General features: G+C 37.7%; 6 protein-coding genes across 6 annotated transcripts; 4 read left to right on the forward strand and 2 right to left on the reverse strand.

Annotated features, from left to right (window-relative positions):
- Positions 1 to 1088: 1088 nt before the first annotated feature.
- LOC125214714 (glycosyltransferase BC10) lies at positions 1089 to 5651 on the reverse strand. Its single transcript, XM_048115844.1, has 2 exons — positions 5646 to 5651; positions 1089 to 2431 (listed from the first exon to the last, which is right to left on the reverse strand). The coding sequence occupies exons 1-2, from the start codon at positions 5649 to 5651 to the stop codon at positions 1211 to 1213; spliced, it is 1227 nt and encodes a 408-aa protein (XP_047971801.1). The 3' UTR covers positions 1089 to 1210.
- LOC125215942 lies at positions 5603 to 7090 on the forward strand. The gene is made up of 4 exons (XM_048117529.1): positions 5603 to 5847; positions 5918 to 6032; positions 6129 to 6243; positions 6368 to 7090. The coding sequence occupies exons 1-4, from the start codon at positions 5759 to 5761 to the stop codon at positions 6967 to 6969; spliced, it is 921 nt and encodes a 306-aa protein (XP_047973486.1). The 5' UTR covers positions 5603 to 5758; the 3' UTR covers positions 6970 to 7090.
- A 683-nt stretch (positions 7091 to 7773) lies between these two features.
- LOC125215941 lies at positions 7774 to 10772 on the reverse strand. The gene is made up of 4 exons (XM_048117527.1): positions 10320 to 10772; positions 10080 to 10235; positions 9232 to 9534; positions 7774 to 8762 (listed from the first exon to the last, which is right to left on the reverse strand). Exons 1-4 carry the CDS (start codon positions 10677 to 10679, stop codon positions 7860 to 7862), a joined length of 1722 nt encoding a protein of 573 aa, XP_047973484.1. The 5' UTR covers positions 10680 to 10772; the 3' UTR covers positions 7774 to 7859.
- A 3880-nt stretch (positions 10773 to 14652) lies between these two features.
- On the forward strand, positions 14653 to 18057 carry LOC125211320 (disease resistance protein RPP8-like). Its single transcript, XM_048111055.1, has 2 exons — positions 14653 to 15754; positions 16213 to 18057. The coding sequence occupies exons 1-2, from the start codon at positions 14788 to 14790 to the stop codon at positions 17937 to 17939; spliced, it is 2694 nt and encodes an 897-aa protein (XP_047967012.1). The 5' UTR covers positions 14653 to 14787; the 3' UTR covers positions 17940 to 18057.
- Positions 18058 to 19330: 1273 nt separating this feature from the next.
- LOC125210004 (pentatricopeptide repeat-containing protein At1g62260, mitochondrial-like) lies at positions 19331 to 20471 on the forward strand. Its single transcript, XM_048109580.1, has 2 exons — positions 19331 to 19469; positions 19999 to 20471. The coding sequence occupies exons 1-2, from the start codon at positions 19370 to 19372 to the stop codon at positions 20271 to 20273; spliced, it is 375 nt and encodes a 124-aa protein (XP_047965537.1). The 5' UTR covers positions 19331 to 19369; the 3' UTR covers positions 20274 to 20471.
- Positions 20472 to 22578: 2107 nt separating this feature from the next.
- Positions 22579 to 25536, forward strand: LOC125209145 (putative L-ascorbate peroxidase 6). Its single transcript, XM_048108754.1, has 9 exons — positions 22579 to 22872; positions 23409 to 23524; positions 23682 to 23752; positions 23940 to 23982; positions 24071 to 24167; positions 24260 to 24343; positions 24621 to 24742; positions 24815 to 24881; positions 24979 to 25536. The coding sequence occupies exons 1-9, from the start codon at positions 22616 to 22618 to the stop codon at positions 25079 to 25081; spliced, it is 960 nt and encodes a 319-aa protein (XP_047964711.1). The 5' UTR covers positions 22579 to 22615; the 3' UTR covers positions 25082 to 25536.
- Positions 25537 to 26426: the final 890 nt, after the last annotated feature.

The raw sequence follows: 26426 nt of genomic DNA on the forward strand, positions 1-26426 counted from the left end.
ATGCAACATTTTAGAATCGGCACGAATTTTTATGTAGTGTTGTTTCATAAGTTAATGAAGAGAGAGAAAAGAAAGAAAGATAAAAAAGTAGAGATAGAGATATTTCCATTTTAGGCAAGGTTTCATTTTTAATGGGACAAACTAAAAAGGAAAACGTTTCATTTCTAATGGGACAGAGGAAGTATTATTCTTTAGAAGATTTTCTGTCTTGATATTAAAGGGTAATCTCATAAGATTAATTTAACAAAGATAATCTCGTAAGATTAATTTAATTTTACTAAAGACGAGCTTGAAACACCTGTGATTGTAATCAAATAAAATAAATCAATCAAAATATTAAAAATAATTGTCCATTCATAACTCAAACTTTCGAGTTATTAATTAGGTAAAAATATCTTACTATCAATTGACTACCATTTGTATTTCGGTCGCAACTAACCCGCACAAAAAGTTAATGATATATGAATCAATTTTTTTATATTAATTTTATAATAAAATAAGTTAATGATATATGAATCAATTTTTTTATATTAATTTTATAATAAAATATGAGTGAATTGAATTAGTGAAATGTGAAATCTAGTGAAATATAACTTTATTGCGGGATGAACCAAAATAATAAAATGTGACTCTTATAGTAGAACGGATAAAGTATTATTACACACCTCATCAACGCTTAAGCTCGTGCGTTTCTAACACATTAGAAAAAAAAGCCATTATCCACCTCACACATGACACATGATTTGAGTCACAATAAGTTGTACCCATAATCATGGACCATCTTTAACAACGGCCCATATCTTGGTTTTAGACATTATATTGAGATATTATTCTTACCATAACTTTAAATTGGCCCAATCAAACAAAACCTATGAAACCCAACTTTTTATCTCGAACCAAACCACATATAGTCAAAGACTTCAACCCCCTTTTCTAAAGTAGTAGTATCAATCCTTCTATAATCAAAATTCATAAACACTTTAACCCCTTTTTCTAAAGTACAATTTCTTTAACATAAAACTATCCCACTAAATGGCAAAAAAGAATCAATCTAGCAAAATTTGAGAGAATAGAAAGGGAAAGATCGGTTGGAAACAAAAGCACGGGTTTTTCCCGCCTTTTCGCTTTATTAATTTCATTTCACACTATACTTTATATTCTACACTTCATCACTATCATCATTACAAAATTTTATTTAAAAAAAAAAAAATCAATCTTTAAAAATAACATCATTCGCAATCTCCAGCAACCGGTGCAGTGCACCGGGCGAGAACTTCCTCGCAAACAGAAACGGATCGTGCCTCCTCCGCCTGTCACCCGCCACAACCGTCACAGACGAATTAGAGCCGTCCGATCTGACCTCCTCGTCACCGTACCTGGGCCTGCTCCTGCGGAGGGCCCTGATCAGCTCGGGGCCCACCTCATCCGCCACGTAGGTCCGCGGATGCCCCCCTCTGCTCCCCCTCCAGTCCACGTGCGTGAGGGTGCAGGGCGTGCACCCGCGCGGGTCCACCATGCTCAGCAGCGTAGGGAAGTAGTGCTCCTCCGGGTAACACGTGTCGTCGCGCAGGCACGCCACCTGGAACTTCGCCCAAAGCCTCTTGTCACGGACAATCACCCTCGCATGCTTCCTCTTCACCGCCCAGAACTGGGACCCAATCCGGAAATCGCCGAACCCCACCTCCGGCAGCATCGCGTGCTCCCCACGCGCCGCCCATCTCTCCCACGCGCCGGGCTCGTTCGATAAAATTTCGACGAAGCTCCGCCGCGACTTCGTGAGTACCCGATACGTGTAGCCGAAGGAGTGGAGGGGAACACACGAAGGCGAGAGGAGGGCGAACACCGCGTTCGCCCCGTCGTCGAGGAGCGCGTGGGCGAGGAGCCTCCGCGCCGCGGCGATCAGCGTCGGGGTGTTGCGGCGCGTGGGCCTCGACGGGACGGTCCTGTTCGCGAACGCGCCGCCGGAGGGGACCGCGAAGTCGGCGGCGGCGTGGATGTATATGTTGTACCGCTCCGCGGCGGCGCGTGAGAAGAATTGCTCCCACAGCGGCGCGTGGGGTAGGGAGGTGGTGGCGAGGAACATGAATGCGAGCTTCTTGACGGGTCTCGGGCTCGGGTCGACCCGGGAAGCGAGGTTGAGTAGTATTTGATCTTCGGCTTCATCCGCCGCCGCCGCCGCCGCCGTGGCGGCGGCGGCGGCGGTGAGATTCTTGATTTTGGGGTGTGGAAGTGTTTTCCTTGCTTGGCTTGTATTAGTGGTGTGGTTGGTGAAGGGGGGTGGTATAGTGAAGGGGAGTGGGGAAGTGGCGGCGCCGCCGGAAACGGCGGCGGAGGTGGTGGCGGAGGGGGCGGTGAAAGTGAAGATGACGGCGAGGGGGAGGCAGAGGAGGATGGCGCAGAGGAGGGAGAGGGGGGGTGGGGGGCAGCATTGCTACTATAGGGGTGTGGGGGTGGGGGTGTTTTTATTTTTTATATGTGATGGAAAATTAAATTAAATTAAATTAAATAACTAGAAATGAATGATAATAATTACAAGCGGCCAAGATGAGTTTGTGTACAAAAAGGCATTAATGGAAATAGACTAGTATTGATTTAATTTGGGGGGGTAGATTGGGTTTTGGGATTTTGTGTTTAGTGTGTGGTGATTGCTATTAAATGGATCTTTTATTGGTGTGGAAAGTAAAATGATGTAATATGATGGATAATGATGTAGATATTAAATAGAAATGAGGGTTCAAGTTGTATAGCATTTTGTGGTGGGGAGAGACAAATGGCTTACATGCATGAAATTGTGTTGTGTATAATGATAGTGAAACATTTAAATTGTGTGGGGTCACGAGCAAATGGATATAGTTTCTCTTTTGTGCGCTTTTTTGTATATGGATTAGTTTAAATCGTGATGAAGTGGAGAAAAGCATGTCTATAGCATATCAAGTGTCATGCTATTTTGTGTACAGTATGTAGTAGTGATTTTTTAAATAAAGATTTATTCGCTTCCACCGTATTTTTTATCAGAAAATTGAATTTAATTGGGATATATAAATAAAAATAATGTTAAATGTTGTGTATATTTGTTGATGATGATTTTAACGAAGAATGCCCCATATTGTGTTACTAATTGGGCTCGAAAAATAATCGATCATTAAATAACTAGTACGGAGTACTTTTAATAGGGTCCTATTCTCATGGTTTTAGTACTTTAATCCAAAATCAAACTAAATTTCCACCCTTGGATTTTAAAATGAGTGGATGAAATTAAAAGCTCACAAATCTCAATAAATAATAAACAAAATATCAACAAAAGGGTAATATCGTCATTATGTTATCATATGATAATTTTCGTGGATATTTTTTTATATCAACATTGTGTATTACAAATATCAACAATATTACATTAGAATATCAACAATATTACATTAGTTAATTATATTACATTGAGATTGGACATGCATAATATTGAGATTTTGCCTACAATATATTGAGAATTTTTGTTGCATTTGTTGATAAAAGCTGCTTATCAACATGTACGAAAATTGAAATATAATTTATCAAATTTCATCACCCGAACATCGTCGGAACATATGCAATTGAGATCTCGTTGGAATCCTTATTAAATTATCTTTAATTTAATATATTTTTTGCTAAAAAACAATTTAAATTGAGAAAGTTACGTAAATTTAAAGATTTGAAATGATTTTGAAGAAAGAGAAAGTAGTTAATTATAATTACTACATATAGGATTTGACATTAATACCCTTTAATTTAATTAATAATTACTCCCTCCGTTCCATAAAAGTTGAGACAAAACTTTTGTGCACGGAGATTAAGAATTTATATTAAATAAATAGGAGAGATAAAAAAAGTAGGAAAGATAAGAGAGAGTAAAGTAAATGATGGAATAAAATAAGAGTGATTAGATGTTTTGTCTTTAGTTAAAAAAGGAAATGACTCAACTTTGTTGGGACGGACTAAAAAGGAATACGACTCAACTTTTATGGGACGGAGGGAGTATTTAAATTAAAAATATATTACACTTGGCATTATATCAACCACAAGATCTTCTAATCTTATGGTTAAAAATTGGTTTCAATTTTAGATTACTAATTACTCCATCCGTCCGCGAATAAGAGTCTCGTTTTTCCATTTTAGTCCGTTTGCGAATAAGAGTCCCGGTTCACTTTTACCATAAATGGTAATAGAGTCTCACCTTCCACTAACTCATTGCACTCACATTTCATTTAAAACTAATATATACAAGTGGAACCTCTATTCCACTAATTTTTTTCCATCACTTTTCTTAACATTTCTTAAAACTCGTGCCGCCCATGACATGAGACTCTTAATGACGAACGGAGAGAATAGTTAGCAATTGATCACCTCCCAAATACAAAAGTGTAAGTATAAAATTAGAATACCAACTCATAAAATATAAACATATTCAATACTATTGCTTGATGCTCAACTGTTCCACTAGCTACTGATAGATTTAATTAAAGACAGTGAAATTTGACTATTCTATAGATTGGCAAGTCTAATAGTATATCAATTTAATTGAGGTAACATACATACCTATATTATATATCTCCGCCTAAGGCATTAATTACCTTCTAATTTTATCACTTACCCCCTCCGTTCCACATAATTTAACAAAGTATTTCATTTTGGATCATCCCACATAATTTGTCCTATGTTACTTTTACTGTTTTTGAGTAGTGAACTTCATATTTCACTAACTCATTCCTACTCACATTTTATTATAAAACTAATACTTTAAAACTAGACCCACATCCCACCAACTTTTTCAATTCACTTTCCATTACATTTATTAAAACTCGTGCGGATCAAAGTGTCTCAAATTATATGGGACGGTGGATGTATTTCAATTGTAAATAGTTGCTTATCATTGACTGGAATCCAACTTAAAAGTATGGCCGATAGTTTATTGATGAATCACAAACTTAGTTTTTAAGCTGTTTTTCTATTTTTCTTGCAACTTTATCCTCTGGATGGAACGAACTACGTTATCTTTGTGGGCGTAGAGTGTTAAGTTAGAGATGTTTAAGTCATTACAACTGCGTTGTAAGAATTGTTATTGCGGCGCTGAAAGCAAAATGTCACCTTAACTTGCTACAATGACATTAGTTAGTCATAAATTGATAGTCACGTGAAAAAAATCAGAACACATTAGTGAAGGAGTCATAAATATTTTGTTGGGACATAAGTTTTTTTCTTAAAGAAGATCAATAATGGAATCATGCCCTCAACTAATAATATTAACGAGTTCTAATTTCACCAACGAACCCGAACCCAAGAGCGTGATCGTGGGTTTCGGGCGAGACAGGGGTACCAACAGTGACAAAATATGAAGATCTTTGAAACTGGGAAGCTGGCATCTGGCGCTATGGGGGACACACACCACTGCTTCACTTCTTCCAAATTAATGATTATCTAAAACTTTAAATAAAACCCATGATAAAAAGATTCAATTTTGTTGCCAAAAAAATGATTAAAAAAGGGGTCCTTGATTGAAATCCCATGAGGTAATGGGCCAGAATTTCTCCATCAACTTTTAATTTTTAAGTTTACTATTTTTTGGGGGGTCACTCTTTGAACCCTGTGGCCTGTGGTCTTTTTTCCCCACATACATCCATTTTCTCTTCCCCAAATGCAGCAAAAGAAAGCCCTCTTTTTTGTAGGTGTTTTCTCCCCACCATCATCCACCACTCATCTTTCTCTCTCTTGATTCCTGGAAGGAAGAATGCCAAGACCCTATGAGTGTGTGAGAAGGGCTTGGCACAGTGATAGGCACCACCCCATCAGGGGCTCTCTCATTCAAGAAATTTTCAGGTACTTTCACTGTGTGTGTGTGTGTGTGTGTGTTTTGGAGGTGTTCTTGAAGTGGGATGTGTTTATGTAGGATTGTGAATGAGGTCCATTGTTTAGCTACTAAGAAGAATAGGGAGTGGCAAGAGAAACTCCCCATTGTTGTTTTGAAAGCTGAAGAAATCATGTATTCTAAAGCAAACTCTAAGGTAGGTTTATTTATGGCTTAGCTGAAAATCTCCTTTGATTTCATCCAAGATTTCTTTTTTATGATGCTCCCACTTCATTTTTTGATATTGGGTTAGGCTGAGTATTCTGATCTTGATACACTTTGGGAAAGAGTAAGTGATGCCATTGACACCATAATCAGAAGAGATGAGACCTCTGAAACTGGGGAATTCTTGCACTCTTGTATTGAAGGTGTGTGTGCTAACTAGTAACATTCTCTTTCTATGTATGCCAAGGTTGTTTTTAACTTGGGTATTCAAGAAAATCTTGCTAAAAATGTACTCATATAGTATTTGTTTGTCTCTGTTATGACTAGCTGCATTGCATTTGGGTTGCACTCCTAGGAGATCATCGAGAAGCCAACGTAGCGGTTCGCCTAGATGCTACCTAAGGCCGGATAATGTAGAGGGTGGTTTTGTTTCTCACACCAATTTGAGCTCTGAGATTTATAGGAAATTTGCTAAGATTAGCCCCCTCATCCTCCATTGCCCACACTACTCAACACTCGATGCCAAGAATCCCTCACCTTCGTGCATCAAGGGTCGCGGTTGTAGTTTTCAATCAAGAAATCCCAGTCATGTCAAAAAAACTGTCTTGCTGCCCAACAATGACCAAGCTTCTAACTCGTCGAACCTATGGCATGTGTTTCCTTTGCACTATGGTGATGGTCTTGAGCCTTCGAAAGCTTCATTTCCCAATCCCCAACTCGTGGATAGTGATAAAATTGGTCCCCAACGAAGTTACCCCGCCTTAACTTGGGATGCTAATTGTACATCCAATCATGAAGAAATAGAGCAGCAGGTCGGCTGCGACTTAACATTGCGGCTGGGTTCTCTAGTAGCTCCTCATGCTAGTATTGAGAACAGTTGTCCTCTACGAGTGCAATATGGCAATAGGAGCACTGTGGATCGGATCTAATCCAAGAGCCGTCGTCTCAAGGATTGAACCACGATCTGTGAAGCAGGCTTGTTTTGATGTGAATAATATGCTGACATTGTACAGTGGGGAATGGTTTGTTATTATCAGCTCTTTTCGTTGATGATTATCTCCGTTGCTTTTGTAACTAAAAGTCTGCCTTCATCAGGTACATTCTAGGTTGGTTAGTTTGTGCATCAAATATGTGAATTGCTTGTTCATAGTGATTTCTAGTTAGAAGGATTCACTCAGATTGATCGTTAGTTTCTGTTAGCTCGTAGATTTGCCAAAAAAGCTCGATTTGTAACTTATCTACAATAGTTTTTTGCTCTGCCTGGAATGGACATCTTTTATAAGCAGGCTACACGAAGAGGCTAATGACATTCCATTCGTTTCATTAAGAGCCGAGTTTGATCGACATTCCATTTATATTCTGAATTATGCTTTATTAGGTTATAAATCATGTTTTCGTTATTTTGTGTGGATCATGTTGATAGAAGTGGATACATTGTGGGTCTACTGTCGACGAAATTTACTAATCATTGTTCTTGTTTATCATTTTACTTGGGAACGAGAGAGCGACAGGTCGTAATCCTTTGGCCCTATCGCTCTTTGGATGTTCCCGGGGGGACTAAAACGACCCTTTTCGAGTTCCACAAGAGAAAAAAGGCTGTATTTGCCATCATTTAAAGTGTGTCCCGTTGTCTATAGCTTTGGCAGCACTGGTTATGAGTTTGTAGGTCCATAGCATCTTTCTTTTTTGCTAGTGACTGCCCGGCTTCTATCGATGTTCGATTGAACAAATCGTCTTCAAACTTTAAGACATGAATCCTTTATTGCTTTCTTGATTGAGTATTACATGAGTATGTTTTATTGTAAACATGAATTTACAGTCAATCGGAGGAAGGAGACGATGTCGATGTGGTTAGGGAAGACAGGGGAGACGGCGTCGAGGAGGATGAGGCCGGAGAGATCAAGCAGCTGTAGTTGAACTCTATCTGCAGCCGTTGATGGAGACAGAAGTAAGAGACGGTGCTCTTCTTCTCCTCCTCCTCGAGCTCCTTCAACGGTATGGCTGCGAGAAATCTCTTTATGAACTCTCTGCAGCATTCTTTCCCACTGCATATCACCTCGCTCTCTGCTGTTTCGGCCGCCGGCTTATGCACCTGAATCACGGCCTTTTCGTCGAACCTTATCATGTATGCCTGGTTGCACCCCTCGTAGAGCCGCTCCCCCAGCGTGTCGATGATGTAATACGCGTCCGCCTCGACTTTCAGCACGAAGAAATGGTCGTTCCAGCTCACGATGTAGATCCTCGGCGCCGTGTCTCCGCCGCCGCCGCCGCGGATCTCGTCCCATAAGTCGTCGAACGACATGGCCCCCTTCAGCGAGTCGAACGCCTCGGCCCCGAAGAACCCGACGAACGACTCGTTGCGGGAGATGGACACGGGCCGGATGTCGGCCCTGAGGACGGTCTCGAGGTCGAAGTGCTTGTTCGGGAAGTCCTTGACGTAGGCGGCGTCCTCGCACAGCTTCCGCCACTCCGACGAGCCCTGCATTATGAGGTCATCCAGCTCCGATCGCCTTGGCATGGCGTTCGGGTTCGAGTGGAGCCAGTGGGATATCACGGCCACTAGGGCTGTGCAGGCGCTCGCCCCGGCCGCCTTGTTGCTCCGTTGGTCGAACGAGGCGAAGAAAAACGGAGCCTTGAGCTGTGCTTGACCATCTCTGCTCATCAACTCCTTGTCTTCCCATTCACAAACTGTGTCTGCTGTTTCTGAACTGCCATCTTCTTTCTGCAAGAAAATAGATGCAATTTAAATTCAAACAAAAAAATTATAGATTTCATTCTAACTAGTCCCACTAAAAATAACATATTTCTAAAAAAATATACTTTCTTCATTTTATTATCTGTCCATTTAACACACTAAACAACACCTTATCAAATTGTGTGTTAACAAGAAATGGTCGCTTTGACTGAGATGAAAGCAATGGATAAAGTACTATTGGTAGTATTTTGTGACCACACACAGTCCATTTGCATAAAAGTCAATACTCTTACATAGAAAAGGTCAATATCAGACAAAGTGGATTTAATCAAACAAATTATGTAATATCAAGTGAAACAAGATCAGACAAGAACTATATGATATTTTTACCAAGTCATATAGTCAAATACACTAAGACATATAATCTATTTGAATGTCAACAAACTACAACATTTTTAATAAGGAAAACATAGAAGAAAGTATAGAAATATTTAACCTGCAATGAGTTTGTTGAAGAAAGGCTAGCTGAGTGAACCCTGGTCTCCTCTTTAGTCTTGGCTCGTTTGAAACTGAATCGTCGGCTCTTCCAACTAAACCATCGGTCTTTTTTGTCGGGCTCCGAGGTCCTCAACTCCGGCACACCCGGCTCGTCCAAACACGCCTCTTCTAGGCTCAACGATCTCCTCCTTGACTTGTCTCTAATCTCATCAACAGATGAACATTTCGAATCGATGGATTTCGATCGGCTCGGTGCCGCTGAATTATGGGATACTCTGATTTCAACACATTTGAACACCATCTAACACATTGATAATATTATAGTAATTACAATTTTAGTCAAATATCTAATCTCATCTAGCTAGGTAGGTAATAACTCAAATCATTTAATAATTCCACACCTTTTCAAACTAGGACGTTAGTACTCGTGTGACAAAATCTAAATTGGTGGATATTTCTAAAGTGTTCATACTTAATCAAAAACAAAGACTAGTTAACTGCTCCACCCAATTTAAAATATTTTCTTAAGCATTCAAAACAAGTGGTCTAATCAACCAATTATTTTATAAAATGACTCCTATTAATCATTATAATCAATTCCATCAAACCAAAATTTCTATATCTAGTAGTACACCATGTTCACATGCAACACAAGTTTGGCTCATTTCCACTATTTACATTAAATTCTTCACCAAATTGTTAGTTAAATGACAACAAAATTGATCATTACATAAAAATTTGTGGTCGCAGCATTACTTAATACGCAAGTTTTTAGACAACTCTGATCAATAAAAAACGGCAAATCACCAGAATAATCACGAAATTTCACTATTAAACAATATTTACCGTGAGGGCAGCTTCTCTAGCAATTCCATCAATTTGCAAATTTAGATGAAGCTTCTCTTCAATCGAAGAACTCTCCATTTTCGAAACAATTTCGGTTATGTTAATCGAAACTCCTCCGATCACCGCCATTTTCGCCTTCGAATCGGCCTTCTCCCCCTGTCCCAATTAAAACCGTCATTTTTTTATATTATAATCAATAGCCTGCAAACCACACACGAAAAAATTAATTAAACAACTTACGCAAATAACACTAAAGGCGACCTCCCACGGCCCGAATTTCTTATCCGAGGCAATCGAGAAACAGCACGTGTTCTCGAACCACGGATCCTCGTCCCATTCGACGATCCCTCCGCCTTTCCTCATTCCCCGATTGCTCGACCGCTCGACCTTTTTCCGGGGCTGAAACGGCGCCATCAGCGGCAGAAACTTCGGCTCCCCCTTCCATTTGATTCTGATCGCCACGAATTTCTGCGCCGCCGCGCCGTCTTCGTCGTCGCCGCCGCCGTCCTCCGCCATGACCTCGAGCCTCATCAGCCGCATCGCCACCGCGAACTTCCTCGCCGGCGGCCACGGCGACCACTTCCTCATCTTCACCGCCATCGCGAAATCAAATTGATCGAATGATTTGTCGATTTCTCTGATTGATTTATTCTCTCCGATTTAATTTTTAAGGAAAGGAAGGAAACGGAAATGATTATTTATTTCAGGAAATGGGGATTTTACGAAGAAAAAAAACAGAGCGGAGCAACCGTTTACAAAATTTGAAGGCGACGACGGGGCCAATGGGGAGGCGCCACGTGGAAAGTCGTACCTAGGGAGGAACAGGGTGTGACGTGGCGCGAGGTGGTTGGACGGGTGTCGAGATACGGAGTTTGTCGGGATCGTTTGGGGGGCCAATGGCGTCGCGCCAAGTGGACGCGGGGAAGGAATTTCGGCACGTGGTGTAGGCGTGGAATACGGGTAAATATAGATACGCGTATTTGGCGGTATAGTGTACGTATTTTTTTTTAGAGTATGTGAAATTTAATTTTTTGGTTAGCTTTGTAAGAAAGGAAGTTGAAAGGGAAAAAAGTTGGTATAGTATCAAAATACAAATTTTGGATTTGTGTGACGACATAAAATTCTTTTTTAGGTGGATTCCGTGTAGTATGCTTAACACGTATGGTGAAATAAATCTATTCTAGAAGAAATAGCTTAGCGTAGATGATTTGTATGTACAAAATCATATATCCATTATCTTATCCTAATTTTCATATCAAATTGTTAGTAAATCAACTCAAATAATTATATTGCTGCGTAATTCGCTATTCCGATACATGATATTTCAATTATCTTAATTGATCTCATATCGGTATTTACTATTTACATTAAATTATTAATATTTAACACCAAATTGAAAATTCTACAAATCCACTAACATAATATATTCACCATCTTAATTGATTTTACAAATCTATTTATGCCGAATTCATATAGACGAACAATTTAATAAACTCGTTGACTTATAGTAATACGTATGTTGATGAATATATTGATGTTTGATGTTATTATCTAATAATCTATATTGGATATTGATATACATTCCCTTGACAATATTGATAATCATAAATGTTTGTATATTAAAATACGCAAAATTGTAAACTTTTACACATTTATTCTTGTGTTAACATTTTATGTGCTATATGGGACATTCACAAGAAAATCTTATTCTTTCATTTTTAGATTCATCGATCCATATTTGGTATTATTACTCCATAAAAATTAGTCATATGAATGGACATCACAGTATTAACAAAAAATTGCGTACAACATGAGAGAGAAAGAGAAAAGAAGGATATAATAGTGTTAATAATTTGAGAAAAACTTTTTATTTTTGGATGGAACTTTTTTTTTTTTAACAATGCATAGCGAGATTCACTCTTATTTAAAAGAAAATTTCAGACTAATGTTCGTTGAACAATCCAAAATGTAAAAATACGATTATTGGTTGTGAACGTGGAATTCTAGAGTAATTGTTAGTAGTGATATGTTTTGATTTTATAATATTGGGTCTCTTATGGTTGATAATTTTTGATTGGTTGTATATAATTGGGGTTTATGAAACTACATCTAAGGTCTATAACTAATTGAACCAAATTAGGACTAATGTAGGATAACACTTTTGTGATATATTTTGTACTATCAATAAAAATGGGCCTATAAATTTTGAAAAGGCCTATTCAAACATGTTCAACTTGAATTTTAGCCCAACAAAATAATCCTGGTGACTATGCCCTCGAGATGAAGGTTTAGACTGCGTTGAGAGCTGGGAATTGTTCGTGAAGAAGGTATTCATCCACACCAAACACTCACAGCCCCAACGTCCTGAAGAACTTGAGCCCATCGGCCGAGAAATAGTGGAGAAGTTGAATCATCACCAAGTCAATGTGGGACAAGATTTAAGAGTTTTAACAAACAATTTGCAGTTAAGTTACCGAAACTTGTTGTAAGAGTTTTCCGAGAAGTATGTTTGGAGAAAGCGAAAGAGGAGTTAGGGTTTGTGTTTTCTTGCAGCTACTTCTATATCATTGTTCGTTTACTATTCAAGATTATATAGGTGACATATACTATACCCTAATCATTTTTTTTTACTAAGATAGCTCTAATTTCTTTTTACTTCATTTTCTTACCAGTTCTAGGTGGTGCATGGTATTTGTTTTATTTGATTTTTGGTACCTATCTTGTTCATTGGGGAAAGAGGTCAATTATTCTCAATGTTCATGTAATATCTATTCAATGGTATTATTATTCACCCCCAACACTTGCTCAGCTCTTGGAACCTGCATAACTTAGAACACACTACTTCATTTCTAATTTCATTTTTTACTCCAATATTCACTTGGCCCTCCTACTGGTGTTGGGTTTTTAATATCATTCAAAATAGAAGAAACATCCTAATATGACTCATTATCTATCTTCAACATGAACCACACGTTCCTTTCCTTGGATTGACATAAATTGTAGACAAGTCAAGTGAAGTAGTCGGCCTACCAAGGCTGATTGACTGACAATACTTGTGTCAATTCTCAAATTCTCTATTTTTATGGGATTGAGGGAAAATGTAAAATGGAATGGGTTAGTCAAATGTGAGAATTCATTATCATAGTTAGTAAAAAAATAAGTGCGATAAATAATATTCTCTCTCTCTAGTAACAATAATTGGCCGAATTTCTTTTTTTGTCTATATCCATTTGTTGAAACATTTTCTCATTTTATTTTACTTTATTATTATGGTCTCGTCATTCATTAAATTATTTCAACTACTTTTTTTCCTTGTTTCTTTCTATCAATTAGTCTCTTCGTCCCACAATAGGAGTCACTCTTATTATGGGCATGTGTTTTAAAAATGTAAAGAATAGTGGATTAAAAAAGTTAGTGGAAATGTGACCCACTTTTTTATATTGTTTTATAATAAAATGTGAGTGAAGTGAGTTAGTGGAATGAGAGACCTATTTACTATTTATGATAAAAGTGAATTATGACTTTTGTCATGGGACGTAGGGATTATGAATTAAAACTCTTGTTATCCACATTAGCCTATTTCTGATGATGTAAGAAGAATAAAAAAGCAATAATAGAAAAAAGCAGCACAAGACGGGAGGAGGGAGTACTGCTGTTTCAAAGGAGCTACACAGCACTTTCCTCAATTTTATTAATCATTTAGGAGATAATTTGATATGAAGTTATCCATATAATGCATGGCTACTAGCAAATCAACAAATACGAAATTGACCATTCCCTGCAAGTAGCCCCCCTTCTCCATAATTTTCCACAGAAAAAACAACTAGTACTACTCCCTCCGTCCCACTTTAGCAGTCTCATTGACTTTTCTGCACTCGTTTTGCAAAAATGATAATAAATAGTTAAAGTGGAAAAATAATAAAATAAAAAAGAGAATAATGTAGATAAGACTCTTCTCTATACTATTCTCTTTTTTACTTTATTATCTCTTCACTTTAACTATTTATTATCATTTTTACAAAACGAGTGCAGAAAAGTCAATGGGACTGCTAAAGCGGGACGGAGGGAGTAATATTTATAAATAAAATAAGAGAAAAAATATCCCCCTTCTCCATAATTGTCCACAAAAATTAAATCTAATTTATAATAAAATAAGAGATAAAGTGTCCCGCTTTTCCATAATTGTCCACAAAAAAATAACCAATTCATCGTAGTAATAGTAAAGATAAAGTAGCCGCAATTGATAGAATGAGAGAATAAATAAAGCCACAAGATAAATTATAAATATATATGATAAATAAAGATGGATCTTTACCACAAATTTTTTTTCAAAAAAAGACTAGAAATAATTCATTATAGACATAAAATTAATTACGTAAATTATTCTTAAAAAATCAGACAAGTAGCGTATTAGGTTTGTCTCAAATTTCAAATTCGGCCAAATTTATTTTATACTATATAGTACTAGTATAAAAGAAAAATCAAACTAGCATTCATAATATCAGTCCAACATTACCTATAAATATATATAATACTTCATCTACTTTCTGTTAAATGTATTATTTTGATTCCATCGAGTGTAATAAATACTCCAATCGTCCCTAGACATTTCTTTTCAGCATGAAATTTAAGAAAAGAGAGCGCTGTTAGTTAAGTGGCTGAGAATAAAATAAGGGAGATAACGCTATAACCTCATACATCGATCGATATGGCGGCGGAGGCAGCAATCTCATCGGCGGTGGAGCTACTCGGCAATCTGCTGATCCAGAAGGTGAAACTACTGCGAGGCGTGGAGGGAAAGGTGCGGTTGCTGAAAGATGAGCTGGAATCGATGCAATCTTTTCTAATAGACGCAAACCGAAAGCAAGCTAAAGACGAAGGAGTCCGCGATTGGATAAGGAAGATCCGAGAAATTGCTTTCGACGCTGAAGACACCATCGAAATGTTCGTCATCAAAGCCGAGTGTCTCGGGAGGAGAGGCCATTTCGAAAGATTCATTAGCTTCCCGAAGCGCATGCACGACCTCGACCAAATCGGGGATGAGATCGACTCGATCCGTGATAGGCTTGAAGCGGTGGACAAAATCCGCGAGAGGTACGGGATACAGATTGTCAAAGAGGCAGATAAGGAGAAGGATAAGGAGACGTCGCAAGCTGAATCGCGGCGACGGTTGTGTCATTGGCAAAAAGACGAACACCTGGTGAGCATTAAAGATGCTGTGGAGGAGGTGATGCGAGAAGCGATTCTGAATGAGGAGAAGAGAGGGCTTTCAGTTGCGGTTATACAAGGCATGGGTGGGATTGGGAAATCCACACTTGCACGGGAGATATACTACCACCCCGACGTCGTTGGCGGTCCATTCGATCGGCGAGGATGGGTTGTGGTGTCGAGTGAATTTACTCCACATGAGACGATCAAGCAGATCATCTTCCAGCTGTCCAGATCGGATGAGGAGAAGGAGAAAAAGGAGAAGGAGGAGGAGAAAAAGAAAAATAAAGTGGCTGAAGAAATCCAGATATTGGAGCAGTCGACCAAGGATGAGCATTATATCTTACAGAAGCTTCAAGAAATGCTGTACAAACAACTAGAGGGATCAACTTATTTCATAGTTATGGACGATGTGTGGGAGCAAGACCATTGGAAATGTTTCAACGGTGCTTTCCCCAATCAACAAGGTATGTTTTTCTATGTTATTTCCATTTTAAAGTTCTTAATTATTGGACATTATTTATATGCAATAAGAAGCTGGCCCTATAATATAATTATACATTAAAATATTAATTAGATTCGTATCATTTTATGAAGTTTTCTTCCGGATGGTTCGATCAGATTAAATTGTGAATCGATACTTGGTTGGGTCGGGTTTGCATATGAAAACTAGTTAAATATAGTACTACCTTCTTTCGAGTATCATTTTGTGTATGGTATGAGTTTTAATGTATGATTGGTAAAGTAAGAGAAAAGGGGAAAAAATAAGAGAGAAGTAGAAAAAGTAAGAGAGAAGTAGTGTTAGTAGAATAATGTGTAGGGTTATTATTCGTTGAAAACTTTCCATAAATGAATGTGTTCTATTTTTTTTGGATGGCCAAAAATGAAAATTGTGATCTAAAACTTAGTTTTGGTCCCCTTACAGATAAAACAAGTAGATTAATCCTTACGACCCGCAACAAGATTATTGCAAAGCATGATCAATATGTGTTTAAGATGAAGTTTCTAGATCCCGAGAAAAGTTGGGAACTGTTCTTGAAGAAGACATTCATTAACCACACCTATGGCACATGTCCAGAAGAATTAGAGAGTATTGGCAAACAAATCTTGGAAAAATGTGATGGTTTGCCATTAGCAATTAGCGTGGCAGGAGGCTTACTTATGGATGTTCAAGACAGGAGAAGATGGCAAGAAGTTCTGGATCAAATTGATACCAATATTCCCAAAAATAATGTACCAAATATTTTGGGATTGAGTTATCAAAATTTATGTTCCCCTCTGAAATTATGCTTCCTATGTCTAGCCTTTTTCAAGGAAGACGCTACTATTCCTTCAAATGAGTTATTAAGCATATGGCATGCACTAGGCTTGATCCAAGAGAATGGAAGTAGAAGTATAGATGATATTGGAAGAGGTTATTTAGACGAGTTGATCAATCGAAACATGGTTCAAATCAAGGATTTAACGCTGGATGGCCGCGTTAAAAACTGCCATTTACATGATCTTTTACGGGAAGTGTGTTTGGTGAAGGCGAAAGAGGAAATGGGGTTTCATATAATCGAGAGGGGAGAGGAGGTGGCGACGATAGCTCCTGTCTCTTCCTCGTGGAAGCCTCGTCATCGCATTGTCTATGGTCGGAACCTCGACACGCTGCTGATGGAGCATACCCGCCATCTCCGCTCTCTCTTCATCGTCAATTCCGTCTCCGATGGCTTCAGCGATGTCTGTGTGAAAACCCCATTCCGTTTCTGGAAGAGTTTTCAGTTGCTCGAGATACTCTACCTTGAAGGTGTTGGTTGGCGGAGTTTCCCTCACTCGTTCCGCTCGTTGATCAGGCTGAGGTACCTAAGAATACAGTCTGATTCTGAGTCTGAATCCGCTGAGAGGATCCGGATCCCAGGGTGGTTCGGTCACCTCAAAAGACTTGAGATTCTCGACGCCAGGAGCGAGAACCTCGAGTTACCAGAGGCTACTCTGGAAATGGATCGGCTGCGCTACTTCAGCGCAGCTCGCGTGCACGGGCTAGCGTCCATATTCAGCTGGAAACATGTGGAGACGTTGAAATACATCAGCGTAGACGACCTGCTGCGGTGCAGCACAACCTCGCTCTCGACCTGTCCTGTTCGAGAGCTGGGTCTGTTTCTTGACCGGGAGAGAGAGGGAGACGTGCTCAAGAGAGCGAGGGAGTCGATGGAAGAGATGATGAATCTCGTGAAACTGGAGCTGAAGTGGGATCTGTCGCTGTGGATCGAGCCAGCGATGATCCCTCATCTCGCAGGGCTCACGAAGCTGAAGCTGCGAGGGAGGATGAGGAGGTGCCCGGATCCGGGCGTGTTCCCGCCGAATCTTACCTATCTGACGCTCGTGCACACATTTCTAGAGGAGGATCCGATGGCGGAGCTGGGCAAGCTGCAAAAGCTGGAGTACCTGAAGTTAAGTGGCTATGCGTGCTTGGTCGAGAGGCTGAGAGTGTTGCGCGGGGGATTCCTCGGCCTCAAAGGGCTCTCCATTAAGGATACGTATTTGTTGAAAAGGATAGATGTGGAAGAAGGTGGAATGCCGCAACTCAAACTACTACGGATCCAGCAATGCCCGGACTTGAAGACTACCAATTTGCCCCAACGAATTCTTGCATCATTGTCATCGGTATGATCAAAAGTTATGGAAACATTTCATGTTTATATCATTTGATGTACTATTTGGTTTTGCATATGACGAAAATACCCAAAAATCGAATATTTAATCTGAAATAAATTGTAATATAGTTTGAAATTTGGTTAGGTTCGGATATTATAATCAACTAGTGTTAACCCACGTGCGATACACGAAGAAATATTTTTTCATCATATGATTTAAATTGTTAATTAATTAATTAAAATGAGAAACAACACAACCATATAAGATTTAAAAATAGAAAAATATACTAAATAATGACAATTCAACAAATATATACTCTCAATTCATTTTACACCTAAAGACATAAAATTAAACATATTTAAAATGGAATCAAGACAAACACATTTATTTGGACAATAATGAAAGACTATGTCAAGTGTTGGCACTTTTGAAAAATACATTAGACCAATCCTTCGTACGGTATAATATAAATCACTTTTGAAACAAAATAATAAATCAACATCTCATAATATTCAAAACGCCAAAATTATGACTATAAAAAAATTCAAATAATAAACTATAAAAAAAAATATTACATTCATTGTTTGAATTAATATTATTATATTAATAAAGTATAATGATAGCCCTTTTTTGAATGTTGGGGTGCTTATCTTTATTTATTGCACTTTTAAACATTGCTTATTCTTAATACTGCAAGTTTTCTTTTTGTAAAAAGATACTTTCCTAATAAAATAATCCACTATATACCTAGTAAACCAAAATTTGGTAGAATATTGCTTTATTTTGTTTGAACAACTAATTGTTTGATCAACTCGATTTTGCTAGGCTTAATTATGTCATTGCAAATACATATATACTTATACATACATGAATTTATTAATTCATCATAACTGATAAAATATTACTAGTATTTTTTATGATACCATTTAGGGCGCGTCTGGTAGCCCCAAATAGCCGTGAAACACCATTCCAACTGGGCAATTCTCCCGTTTGGTAGCACTCCCTCCAATCTGCCGACCCGGAATACAACAACCGGGTTTCACACTTGCGTATACTATTATCAGCGGAATTGTGTCAACACAATCAGAGAGGGGAGTGGTATTATTTCACGATTTTGCCGATTACAAGGGGAGGAAGGTATTTGGCCGAAATTGCCCTCTGTAGCCGTTGCAAAATTGCATCTTGTGAACCGACGAAGGTCAAATTTGGCCGCCACAGTCGCCGGCGAGGATAACTGTTCACTCCCGACTGTCGTCCTCTTTTCAATTCCGGCTCCTTCGCACTACCTCCATCCGGGTATGTCGAATTCTCGATTTTTTTTGGTTCGATCTGGTAGCTTTGACTATGAATTTGGTGTTGGTGTATGAAATTGGGTCCGATTTGAACAATTTTCCCCCTGCGCTTTACAATTTGCACAGCCGAATTGCATTGTTTAGGAGCTCAATATGTTGGGGAATGTTTTGAATATGCGAATTGTGTGTGGTTGTGAATGTTTGGAAACGATTTTCGCATCAAGTTTGTGGTTCTCGTCGCCGTATTGCCTCTGTAAGTATCTTCACCGAATTTCCGGTAGTAGGCCGTTAATGGGAATCGCGTATACATCGATTGTATGTGCCTTGTCCGACGGAGACTACCCGAGGTATATATAATCGGAGTATATGCAGTCGTGATTTGAGATTTGATTTGTGTATAGAAGATGGATTTGGTGTGGTTGTTTAATTCAATTGGGTCTGATTTGTGTCAATTTTGTTGCTTTATCAAAGATGAGTTTGCCTGGCAGAATTGGGGTGCATCTGCCATCTGCTATAAGCTAGATTGTGCTTCCAATTTGCCCGTCCCTTACTATTTTTCTGTCATATTTGAATTTGGAGTTGTGAATGGTCCAAGTCCAGATTGAGTGATGTGGTTGTTCTTCGGTTATGATAGGTTTCCATCCACACTAGTTTCCCTCGTTCTATCAAGCTAGTCCCTCTGTGAATGAGCTCTTATTTTTCACTGTTTTTTGTAGTAAAATTTGCTCCTCATTGCATGTTGTAGTCCCTAGATGCTTCACTTTCCATCTGTCTAATTTCAGTATGGAAGACCCCAAACAAAACAAAAAAAGGAAAGAGGCATGCTGATTGTGTTCTTAGAGCAAGGAGGATGAGGAACTTGTTGGCTGTTACCTCAATGATTGTGGGATATGCAGCAAGAGATGAGATGGGGGAAGCACGGAGCCTTTATGATTTGGCCGCTGAGAGGAATTTTGTGATGTGGATTGCTGTTATATCTGGTTATGTGAGGCTGCAGAGATGTGAGGATGTTTTTGCTTTGTTTTGTGAGTATGCAACAGTGGATCGACAAGGGTGATCCTCGTCAGCATGCTTGTTGCATGTGCTGTGCAAGCTGAAGTTGGTCCTGGGAAACAAATTCATGGATACATGTTGAGGTTTGGGATTATGATTTATGATGGATAAGAAGGTGTGATGAGGGGTAGTTTAGTCAAGCAAATTTTGTTTCAACCATACTCTAATTCAACCAAACCAAGGAAACTGGGCTATAATTTTTGGTTGGCCTGAACCAAACAACCTACAACTCTATCCACTCATTCATGAAATCTCATTTACCAAGTAGCCATGTTAATTATTTTAGGGGCTACCAGACGCACCCTTAATATAATTATAGTGCTAATGATAACATAAATATACAAAAATAATAAATTGTGTAAAGATGAAGAAATACTGCGATAAAATTCGCGAATCATAAAAACGCGATATTCTAACTATTGTAACTAATGAAAAAAAAAACAATAAATGAAATGGAAATTACAATGAAAATTATAAAATAATCGAACTATTAAGTCTAGTTAAGGAAAACTCTCTTTAAGCAAGACAAATAACATCATCATTAGTACTCTCGGATTGACGTATTATCCCCAAAGATGAAACGACTTCCTCCTAACGTATATAACATCTCAAACACGCTAGGCATCGATGAACTTGACGGAGCTCCAAAAATCGAGCAATACAATGTTCCTAAAATGTACGATAAAATGTTGAGAGCTTGAGAGAGAATGGAGAATGGTTTTATTGGTGTGTAATTTATCCACAACTCAATACCTTTTATAGCCATAAAATGACATGAGAGATCATAGAATTATAATATCATAAATGATAAAATTAAGAAAATAGAGTTACAAAATTTGTTAATGGCTTAACTGTCTCATATTAAATTATAATTTGAGCATGAGTTTCCAAATTTTAATGACACATTGTTTCTTCATCATTTGGCCATGAAGTCTAAATTGTAACCGCCTCATTTAAACTAAATTAAATTTAAAAATATACTCCCTCCGTCCCGCTTTAGCAGTCTCATTGACTTTTCTGCACTCGTTTTGTAAAAATGATAATAAATAGTTAAAGTGGAGAAATAATAAAGTAAAAAAGAGAATAATATAGAGAAGAGTCTTATCTACATTATTCTCTTTTTTACTTTATTATTTCTCCACTTTAACTATTTATTATCATTTTTATAAAATGAGTGCAGAAAAATCAATGGGACTGCTAAAGCGGGACGGAGGGAGTATAATTTTTCGTCACTTGTAACGGTTGTAATTAGCATGATTGGCGGTTACAAATTAAAATCATAACTTAATTATATAGACCCCAAAATTTATAAATATTTAAAAATTGACCCAAAACTTATTAATATTCAAAATTAAGCTAAAACTTGCCTTTTATATATGTATAGAATAGATAGATAAACACATCAAATATATCTTTTAATATTTTATACTTTTATAAGTATATTAATAACTAAAAACAAACTCTATGTGTGTTGATTAATATTTATAAATGTAATAATATTTAGATTTATAAAGATTGTAATTGTGTGGATACGTTAATTAGTTGATGTAATACATATTTTGTGCCAGTTATAAAAAGTAATTTCAGATTTTTGGTTTTTTGGGAAATAATGTGTAATTTCAGTTTTTTGGGTTCAGTTTTCGTATTTTGGATTTCGGTTTTTTGGATGTTTTGGATATATTTATGCAATTTCGAGTTTTCGGTTTAGATTGATTTTCATTGTGTGGATTTCGATTTTTTGAGTTCAGTTTCTTTTGGATAATTCAATTATTTTTTATGTTTATTTTCATAAAGTTTTGAATTTTCTATTCGATTCGGTTTGGAAAAAAAAAACTAAAGCCTCACCCCTACAGAAAATTGACCAATTAGACCATGAACAGCCAACCAGTTGAGTTGGTCTTTTTTAGTTTTGAATTTTTCAAAAATAAATTTATTTTTGCACCAAGACATAAGGATTAGTTTTATTTAGTTTTGAATCAATGGTGGTCTGGTCTACTTCACATATGTAACAGAGTGAAATACTATTTTGTTAAATTTTATGAGCAGTTTTCTTTCAAACTTAAATACTTTCTCCATGTTCCAGAAAAGTGTTAAAATTATTTCTTTTTAAGTCTTTTTTAAAAAATATGAATTTTCTAATTTTAAAAACTCTTTTACCTTATGTGGAATTTTCCACTAATAATACTTTCGCCGCAAACTAACATCGACTCATCAACAAATGGGCCATATAAGCCCAATAACTAATAATTAAGCATCTATTTTAAAATTAATAAGAATAAAAAAATCAAAAATCAGTTGGATAAAAGGCATTAACGGTTCTGAGCTGAGCTTAACAACCTACTAAAAATGAACTGCACAGCAACCACCGCCGCCGCCACCGCCGATCTGGCGCTGCTGAGCTCAGCTGCCTCCGTTTCCGCCGCAAGAGAGCTCAAGCTCTCTTCGAGAAGCTCTCCGCTGGTTAAGTTCGCCGCGAAGAGGCTCACAGTGTCCTGCGCTGCGGCTTCTTCGCCTCCGCATTTGGGGAGGCGAGGGCTAATGTATTTGGCTGCGACGTCGTTTCTGATTCCTCTCCCCAAACAAGCAGCTATTGCTGCTGCTGAGTAAGTTCATTAATGTCTTTCATTTTATTTGCTTACTTGGCATGGATTATCAGTAGCTTTTTTAGGTATATGTTTTTCCTGATTTGGATTAGATTGTTTGAATTTGGATCAAGCTGATGCTAATTTGTGAACTTGTTTGTGAGCTGATTAGGTATTTTTAGGGCTTAGAAGTCAACATTGTGTGTTCTTATTGTTCATTATTAGACAAATTGATCTAGTTTATACGTTTTTGCTGATTTGGATTAGATTGTTGAAATTTGCAACAAGCTGATGTTAATTTGTGAATTTTTTCAATGAGCTGATTAGGTATTGTTAGAAGTAAGTATTGTGCTTATTGTTCATTATTAGACAGATGAACTTATTTGTGCTTAGAGAGTTGATGAAAAAATTGGCATTATTGCAGCTGTATATAGTATATACACACACATACATCCATGTATCTGTGCATATAATATGTCGATGCTAGTTAGTAGTTACAATAATGTGCTCTTTTTATGGGAAAGAATGGCTTATTGATGCTAAGGTTTTCAATTCAGTGAAAAGTCCCTGCTGCAAGAAGAGATCAGGAAGGTTATGACCAAGAATAAGGCTCCTGGTTTCCTTCGTTTAGTTTTTCATGATGCTGGAACTTTCGACGAGGGTGATAAAACAGGTATCACAATGAAAATGATACTATCTCTTTCAGTTGAAAGGCATCTCATTCTTGAAAATATTGAGTTGCATTGAGAGTCATGTATATATCCTGTAATGTATACTGGGTGATTTATATAGCAATTTGGTTTTTTAGCTGATCTTATCATGTGTTTTAGGTGGTATGAATGGATCAATAGTTTATGAACTCGACAGACCTGAAAATGCAGGTCTTCAAAAGACAGTGAAGGCAAGCTCCCCATATACTTCTTGTCTCTAACCTCTTTGTTTTTTTCACTGCTATTTTTGCTCTAAACGAAGGTCTCAACTATTCTACGAATTTCCTTTTTAGTTCTCTGTTGAGTTTAGTTATCTGCTTTTGCAACCTTTGCATAAAGTTTAGTCAGCTAACTCCTGATGGATGCATTGTTTTTTAGATTCTGGAGAAAGTGAAAGAAGAGTTGGAATCAGTACGACCAGGTACTTTTTGCGAAAAGAATCTTAAAGTTTTGCTTGGTCTAGCAACAATCATGTGCCAAACTAATTCCTTCTTGTTGGTGTTTTCTAGTATCCTGGGCAGATCTGATAGCTGTGGCTGGAGCAGAGGCTGTTTTGATATGTGGAGGTCCAGAGATCCCTGTTCGACTGGGAAGAATAGATGCAACGTAAATTTAAATTCTATTTTCCTACATGGATGCGCTCAACTATGATAGCAATTAGTCTCTCACAAGTTCTATATTCGAATATTGGTTCTCAGGGTACCTGATCCCACTGGGAGGCTCCCTGAAGAGACGCTCGATGCAAAGAACATGAAGAAAAGTTTTCAAAACAAAGGCTTCTCGTGAGTATCGATATCTGAAAATGCAGTTTTTCTTTGTTTTGTTGTACATTCCAGTAGAACTGAATCTCACATAAAGTTCAGCAGGCTTATTTATTGACAGCATCACTCAGACAACAGAAGTATATTTATTTAACATATCTCATATTTGAAACTTAAGTCTTTCACCAAAGAAGCTCACATTAGTATGAAAGTGTAAATCTATGGCCTATTTCTTGCAGTTAACTATATGTACAGTGATACCCATGTGTATAGATATTCATTCATTTTTCATCAATAGAGCCCAGGAACTCGTTGCTCTATCCGGAGCTCATACTATAGGAGGCAAAGGATTTGGAAGTCCAGTAGTGTTCGACAACTCTTACTACAAAATCCTTGCAAAGAAATCAGGGTCATCTTCAGGTACTTTACCATCTTGTTCAACTTCTTTCCCTTTTAGTCAGTGATCATCATTTCTCTCTCTCATTCACGCAGGCGGCATGTCCAGCATGGTTGGCCTTCCCTCGGACAAGGCACTAGCTGCCGATGATGAATGCTACGGGTATGCCAACAAACACAAAAAATTTGGTCCATTCTAATGTTATCTGTGTCAATACAGATTCAGTAACTTTGCTCTCCTTCCTTTTCTATTCCAACAGGTGGATCTCAAAGTATGCAGAGGATCAAAACCTCTTTTTCGAAGATTTCAAGAAAGTCTACACCAAGCTAGTGGACACCGGTGCAAACTGGAGCTCTGCATGAGCTGAGACGAGCACTGGTTTGTTATCGCTTCTAGTTTAGTTTGTAGCATTGTGTTCGTATTGTAGTATCAACATAAAGTAGACAAAATAAACGAGTTCATGTCCCACCAACGTGCAGTAGATGCCGGCTAACAAGCCGGGCTCGACACCATCTCTCTTTTCAATGAATAAGCTCAGATGAGAGCATGAGCAGACCCCCACCCTCAGAGGATGGTTGAAACATCATCTTGAGGGCCCTTGTTCCCCTCTCTGTCTAGACAGTTGCATTTAAGTCTTAGAAATGATTTGTGTTTTGGACCACTCTGAGAGAGAGAGAGAGTGTGTGTTGTGTGTGTTTTCCTTCCATTGTATGTGGTGAAGTTGCTGTGAGATACTGAGAATTTAACTCTATGTTGAGTCAAATCGGATATGAATAATAATACCACGTAATAATAATTCAGTGACAGTAGCATACTACTCCATGTGAAGACAAATATTTGTCTATTATTGAAATGCCATTTTTTCTCTTTTTTAATTATTTATATTTCTAGTATGTGATGCTTGTATTAAGCCAGCCACACCACTCATTTGCATGATTTATCCAATACTACAGCGTTAGTAAGAATAGCTGCAATCTCGTACAAATAAAGGGGCAGGCAAAGGTCCATCTTTAAAATTTATATTTAGCTATTTAGCACTTATTTTCTTGTACTATTGATTATTGAAGAATTTGTATTCAATGTTGGAGAGAATTTAACATGCTTTGTGTTTGAATAAAACAATGAAAGCAAGCTTATTTTAGTTGAATAAATAACAATTCACAAATTTAAAAGCTATATTATTTAACAAATATTTTCAAATAAATCGAGAATGAGGGTGTGGTCCATCAAGTAGATATATGCAAAGAGGTTTTTCTTTCCCTTTCAAACTTAATGAGTGCAAATAATATTCTTACAAATTTTGAAATCTATTTTTGAAGTCTCTTTCATCTCATGCCCTTCCACCCTAAAGCGGCACTTTTATATCTCTAAGATCATTCCATTCATATCTAGATAGATTTTTTGGGATCATTAAATCCACTACTTAGGCATGAAAACTACATTTTCTTTTACCTTAAAAACATGTATTTCATGTTTTCTTGAAAATAACACTGACAATTTATCAAATTTAATTCTGCCATGAATGATAAACATCTACAGTATTAATTTGATATAAATTATTAAATCTTATTAAACCTCAATTATTATATACACCCTCAAAAAAACCCTCATCACATATACTTTCTATGTGCTCTTTTATAGAGAGTGTGTGCGAATAAAAAATCTTTTCAATGACCAGAAAACAACAAAAAGGAAGAGAGTATAAAG

This window comes from Salvia hispanica, chromosome 3, assembly GCF_023119035.1.
Source record: "Salvia hispanica cultivar TCC Black 2014 chromosome 3, UniMelb_Shisp_WGS_1.0, whole genome shotgun sequence".
In the NCBI taxonomy this organism is placed as follows: Eukaryota; Viridiplantae; Streptophyta; class Magnoliopsida; order Lamiales; family Lamiaceae; genus Salvia; species Salvia hispanica.

Excerpts from the sequence above, each read along its gene's own strand:
- LOC125209145 (XM_048108754.1), top strand. The coding sequence starts at position 22,616 with ATGAACTGCACAGCAACCACCGCCGCCGCCACCGCCGATCTGGCGCTG. Across the intron at positions 24,344-24,620 it reads TTTCAAAACAAAGGCTTCTC|AGCCCAGGAACTCGTTGCTC; the intron begins GTGAGTATCGAT and ends TTTCATCAATAG. Across the intron at positions 24,882-24,978 it reads GCCGATGATGAATGCTACGG|GTGGATCTCAAAGTATGCAG; the intron begins GTATGCCAACAA and ends CTATTCCAACAG.
- LOC125215942 (XM_048117529.1), top strand. The coding sequence starts at position 5,759 with ATGCCAAGACCCTATGAGTGTGTGAGAAGGGCTTGGCACAGTGATAGG. Across the intron at positions 6,033-6,128 it reads ATTCTAAAGCAAACTCTAAG|GCTGAGTATTCTGATCTTGA; the intron begins GTAGGTTTATTT and ends ATATTGGGTTAG. Across the intron at positions 6,244-6,367 it reads CTTGCACTCTTGTATTGAAG|CTGCATTGCATTTGGGTTGC; the intron begins GTGTGTGTGCTA and ends TGTTATGACTAG.
- LOC125210004 (XM_048109580.1), top strand. The coding sequence starts at position 19,370 with ATGTTGGGGAATGTTTTGAATATGCGAATTGTGTGTGGTTGTGAATGT. Across the intron at positions 19,470-19,998 it reads CTCGTCGCCGTATTGCCTCT|TATGGAAGACCCCAAACAAA; the intron begins GTAAGTATCTTC and ends GTCTAATTTCAG.
- LOC125211320 (XM_048111055.1), top strand. The coding sequence starts at position 14,788 with ATGGCGGCGGAGGCAGCAATCTCATCGGCGGTGGAGCTACTCGGCAAT. Across the intron at positions 15,755-16,212 it reads TGCTTTCCCCAATCAACAAG|ATAAAACAAGTAGATTAATC; the intron begins GTATGTTTTTCT and ends GTCCCCTTACAG.
- LOC125215941 (XM_048117527.1), bottom strand. The coding sequence starts at position 10,679 with ATGGCGGTGAAGATGAGGAAGTGGTCGCCGTGGCCGCCGGCGAGGAAG. Across the intron at positions 10,236-10,319 it reads TCGCCTTTAGTGTTATTTGC|GGGGAGAAGGCCGATTCGAA; the intron begins GTAAGTTGTTTA and ends TAATTGGGACAG. Across the intron at positions 8,763-9,231 it reads CTTCAACAAACTCATTGCAG|AAAGAAGATGGCAGTTCAGA; the intron begins GTTAAATATTTC and ends ATTTTCTTGCAG.